At 41.2% G+C, this 5531-nt stretch overlaps 1 protein-coding gene across 1 annotated transcript; it reads right to left on the bottom strand.

The window, feature by feature from the left end:
• Positions 1-2757: 2757 nt before the first annotated feature.
• On the bottom strand, positions 2758-3747 carry LOC103113348 (olfactory receptor 1D2-like). The gene has a single exon (XM_007522883.2). It carries the CDS (start codon positions 3697-3699, stop codon positions 2758-2760), a length of 942 nt encoding a protein of 313 aa, XP_007522945.1. The 5' UTR covers positions 3700-3747.
• Positions 3748-5531: the final 1784 nt, after the last annotated feature.

Below are 5531 nucleotides of genomic sequence, written 5' to 3'. Positions count from 1 at the left end.
AAAGATCTGATAAAAGTATAATAGAAATGATGACCAAGAATGTAAATATATACCACATATCCACATATGTTTCAGTCAATGAATTATCAATACTCATGTAGAATATTACATTTTGAACACCATGCAAATAGCAAAAAAAAAAAAAAAAAAAAAAGAAAGAAAATGACAAGAATTGACAAAAAGAATCCAAATTATAAACACACACTAGGGAAAACTTTACTCTTTTCACATCACAGTGACTTTGAATTAAAACAGTATTGGGGGAGTTGGTGGTAGCATAGTGGGTTAAGTGTAGGTGGTGCGAAGCACAAGGACCAGCAAAAGGATCCTGGTTCGAACCCCCCACTCCCCATCTGCAGGAGGGTCGCTTCACAAGCAGTGAAGCAGGTCTGCAAGTGTCTGTCTTTCTCTTTCTCTGTCTCCCTGATGACACCAATAACAATAATAACTACAACAATAAAACAAAAAAACAATATTGGGACACACTTGGTACCCACAATAAATAAAAATATTTATTTATAAAATAAATATTTATTTATAAAATATTTATAAATAATAACTTATAGTGTTAGTGGGGACATGGTCACTGCTGTGGACTGGCTTAAGTCAGCAAAGCAAAAAGAACACACATCAGAGCCTGAGACTTCAAAGCAGAGATTGATATTAAATATCTTGTTTCAAAAAGCCTGTAGTGTAAATAAGAAATCTGGAAGTTTCCACCTGCCTCCTCCATGAAGTTTTCAGATCAGATGTTTTATTCACTGCTATTGTGGTCTAGTGGTAGGTGAATAGACAGAATCTACTTGGTTGCTTTCAAATGAGTTAAAGTCATTTATTTTTTCCTCAAAGGAAGATCATTGATTTTGTCACAGAATTTCTAACTAGTCTGTGGGGGGGAAAAGTGCCTGAATGCCATGTAGTAACAACTGCTTATCACAATCTGCCACAGCCCAAAAAGCCAAATTAAGTGCTTTCAGCTTTCAGGAATTTAAATTTAAAAAGTGTATTTATTCAATTTAAGAAGCAAAGAAGAAAGTGGAGGTGTCAGCTGAGACCACCCTTTTTCCTATCTCCTTTGTTGAGATTTGTCCTAGGCAGGCATTCCCATTGTCTAGATATCTCCTCTTCTGGAAGGTTGTGAAGGAAGCGGCTCTTTGTTGACCAGATCTTAGCTCCTGAAGGTCCCAACCCCGCCAAGCAGGGAGTGATATACCCACTGAAGCAGCAGTTTTTGCCCAGTGCCTGCCTTCAAGAGTCTTCCTCCAGAACTAGGAGAGAAGGAAACTTGTTTCTCAGGAAAGAGTTCTTCTGAGGTTGACAGATCAGCAGTGGAGCTTACTAGAAACCTAGTAGGGGGTTGCTGGAACCAAAGTGTGGCCCAGAGCAAAATGCTCCAGAGACAGAGAAACTGTCTCATGAAGAAAGAGTAGAAGCTTTAGAAAATCTCTTCATAAGTAGAGAGACAGGCCATGGTGGCTTTACTTATCTGGTCTTCTTTGGTCTGCTGCATGTGTGTAGATCTGAGATTCCTGTCCCTGTTTCAGGGCGCCATTATGCTGGGCTAGCTAGCTTTTTGGGCTGTGGCAGATTGTGATAAGCTCAGCTGTCACTACCTCAAGCATGGCGTCTTTGAATTCTCCTTCACTAGCAAGGCAAACTAGACCTGCCTGCCCAGAGCACAGTCAGTGCTTCCTGATGCTGTACCAGTGTGGTCTTCCCTGTTAGACTATGAGCTTCAGATTTATTTTTTTTTACCTCACTTTGAATAAACTAATAAGCACTCTCTTTTATCAGCGGGAGAGACTACAGTTCAGATTAATTCAACCTTCCCTGTCAAACTCCATATGAGCACTATTTTAATGATTCATCTGCAAAGGTTTCTGTCCTCTCTCAAATAATCACCACAAACCAGCATCTCCTCTCCTCATTTTCTAGCCATTACTGCATCTGGCAGATCTAACTGAACCTCAGTCGTTACTGGGCTTTCCAAGTGCCTTTTCTACATGTATTTCTACCAACTCTAGTGTTGACACATACGTGTTGAGTGACAGTCTCAAGAAGTTTGTTTTGAATGGAAGATAGAGTAACTACAAGCAAGATAGATGGGATCAGAGTGGACTAGGAATTCACAGGAATAAAGGACAGGGTGGATTACTGGGAAGCTGTCTTCAGAGAAAACAAAGGAAGAGAAAGGCATTCTCAGTGTTGCTTTGAGACTGCATGGTAACCCAGAGCAAAGAAAGAACTTTTCCACAAATTTTGCTGATCCTCAGAGCCTATATCTAGAACTCTGAGTCAGGCCTGAAGCAGTCTGAACTGTATCTGGAGGGACATTAGAGAAAAAAGAGCAGCCCTGCCCAGGGCACTTGCACTGGGAGTGACATAGTTCATCTTGTCCAAACAGCAGAAGACTCCCCTCAGAGATGTTTAGAGACCCAGACCATCAATAAATGGACTGTAATACTATACTATATTGTAAAAAGCTGGGATGGTTGGAACCATGCTCCTCTGGTGTACCCATTGAAGGTTTTGATCCTACAAAAATCTATTATTGTTAGCATGGCCTTATTTATTGCCAAGGACTGCCAAGGTTGGACAACACCTACTTATACATAGGTGTTGTGATCATCACAGAAGTATGAGTTAATTCTGACCTGGAAGTATGTATTAATTATTCCTGTATCCTCATAAGAGAATGCTTTGAACAAGCTAGAGAATATTTCCAATCTCAACTTCCATTGTCATTTCCAAGATCAGTCATATAAACCTCTGGAAGGCCTTCCCTAGGAGGAGTCTTCCCAGAGCCCTGTGCATGTCCTTGTTCCTCAGGCTGTAGATGAAAGGGTTCATCATGGGGGTCACCACAGCATACATCACCGTGGCTACAGAGTCCTTCAGGGAGTAGGTGTGGAGAGGCTGAAGATAGACCATACCAAGTGTCCCGTAGAAGAGGGAGACCACTGCCAAATGGGAACCACAAGTGGAGAAGGCTTTGTACTTCCCAGTGGCTGAAGGTATTTGGAGGATGGCTCTGACAATCTGCACATAGGATGTGGTCATGAACCCTAAGGGGGTGAAGAAGATGAAGCAGCCTGTGGCAATGAGCACTCTGTGATTAAGTTGAGTGTTGGAACACGCAAGCCTCAGAAGGACATACATCTCACAGAAGATGTAGTGAATCTTTTGGGGCCCACAGAAAGTTACTCTGGTCATAAGGATAGTATGAGTAAGTCCATAAATGATAGACAGCATCCAACATATACTGAGAAGCAACATACAAAGCTCAGGGCTCATGGCCGTGGTGTAGTGGAGGGGGCGGCAGATGGCCACATAGCGGTCATACGCCATCACAGCCAGGATGAGGTTGTCCAGGGCCACCAAGGAGACCAGGAAGTAGAGCTGTGTCAGACACCCTGTGTAGGAGATGGCTTTGTTCTCAGACTGAAGGTTCACCAGCATTTTGGGGATTGTGTTGGTGACAAAGCAGAGATCAGTGAAGGAGAGGTTGGCCAGGAAGAAGTACATGGGGGTGTGCAGGCGGGAGTGAGAGCCGATGGCCAGGACGATGAGCGTGTTTCCCACCACTGTGATGAGGTACATGACCAGAAACATCCAAAATAAGACCTGCTGCTTATCAGGGTTTTCCGAGATCCCCAGAAGCAGAAACTCTGAGACCTCGCTCAGATTGCCTCCATCCATTTCTGCAGCTTCCTGCAATACTGATGTCAACAAATATAGTTTACTAAGTGCTCTTCAATGAACAAGGGTAGTCAAAATAAGCAATTTCAACTATTTTATTAGTATTAATAGATACTAATCTACTAGATATAACAAAGTACTAACAGGTACAAGTGCCTAACAGAATTTTTTTTTAATTTCTTTATTGGGGGATTAATGGTTTATAATCAACAGCAAAACATAATAGTTTGTACTTGCATAACATTTCCCAGTTTTCCATATAACAATTCAACCCCCACTAGTAACATGGAAATTTTTATGCAACTTAATCATTCCAGCAACTTCTAATTTGACATCGTCAATATAGGAAGAATGTCTGTCTTATTTAAAGTACAATTATCTTTTTATTTATTATTTTATCAATGATTTAAGATTGTTTTGTTAAATATCAGATTTCAGAGTATTTTCATAGCCACGCATGATGTGTATAAATCATCAACCCTACCCCCCATCAAGTTCTGTGCCCCACCCCACCTCTGCCCCTTCCACTATAACCATCTTGGTTCTCACAACGTTCAAGAGACAATCTAATTATGTTTTTTTTAATTTTATTTGCTTTCCTTATTTATATTCTACATATGAGTGAAACCACCTGGTAGCTATCCTTCACCCCCTTACTTATTTTCCTCAGCTGAATCACCTCCAGCTCTATGCATTTTGTTCCAAATGATACAATCATATCCTTGCCCTATGATTCAACAATCTCAATCATAGGCATATACCCAGAGGGCATGGCAACATAAATTCAAAAGGATAAATGCACCCCCCCCTATATTTGTAGCTGTGTCACTTAGAGTAGCCAAAGTATGAAAGCAAGCCAAATGCCCAATGGTGGTGACTGAATAAAGAGGTTGTAGGATATATTTAATGGAACACTAGTCTGCAGTCATAACATATCATCATGTTATAGTACTCTTGACGTGCTTAGTGTTTTATAGTGAATAGAATTCTTAAATAGTATTTAAAGCAAGCACATGCCTATTGGAGATAGAAAAGGACATACCCTGTGCAGAGATTCAGCTCAAACCCCTAGAACCAATTGGGAGCAATAAGAAAAGTGGTGAAGCAGAGCTGTAGTGTCTATCCAATCTCCTTCATTCCCCCCCCCCCGCCCCCGCGCGCCCCATGCTCCATCTTTCAGTCAGTCTGTCTGTCTTTCTGAGACTAAAAGAACAAAAAGAGTCTGCCGGGAGCAGTGGAGCCACCAGGCACAACGACCTAAAATAGCCCCAGTGAAGTTGATGCTGCAAAAATAAAAATAAAATAAACACATGTATTATAAGAAACGACCACTGTGCAATTGGGCAAAGGAAGAGTAAAGATATTAGGAAAGAGAAGGAAATTACTGTCATTTATTGATAGGATGATCAATCTGCTAAGTAAAGATAGTCAATAGGAAAACTATTAGAAATTAAAAGCAACAATTACCTAACTGGAGCTCTAGTGCTTGCAGTGAAATTTCAAGCAAGTTACCTGAACCCTTTAAGACTTGTGTTCATTTCATATAGACAGTGAGTTGTAGCAAGGATGAAATTATCTTGTAAAGTGCTGGGAACCAAAAGTAAGCATGTAAAGATTAAAAAAAGAAATTCCATGCAATATAGTTAACTCACTTCTAAATATTTACCCACAGGATACAGAAACACCAAATCAAAGAAATATATGCACAGGGGCTAGGCGGTAGCATAGCAGGTTAGGTGCACATGGCGCAAAGTGCAAGGACCGGCCAAAGGATCCTGGTTCGAGCCCCCGGCTCCTCACCTGCAGGGGAGTCACTTCACAAGCGGTGAAGC

The sequence above is a fragment of the Erinaceus europaeus genome, chromosome 12 (genome assembly GCF_950295315.1).
Source record: "Erinaceus europaeus chromosome 12, mEriEur2.1, whole genome shotgun sequence".
In the NCBI taxonomy this organism is placed as follows: domain Eukaryota; kingdom Metazoa; phylum Chordata; class Mammalia; order Eulipotyphla; family Erinaceidae; genus Erinaceus; species Erinaceus europaeus.
Note: the sequence above shows the minus strand (reverse complement) of the source record. Positions and strands in the feature narration are given on the sequence as shown.

Bases quoted from the DNA above. Each gene is read 5' to 3' on its own strand.
- LOC103113348 (XM_007522883.2), bottom strand. From the start codon at position 3,699: ATGGATGGAGGCAATCTGAGCGAGGTCTCAGAGTTTCTGCTTCTGGGG.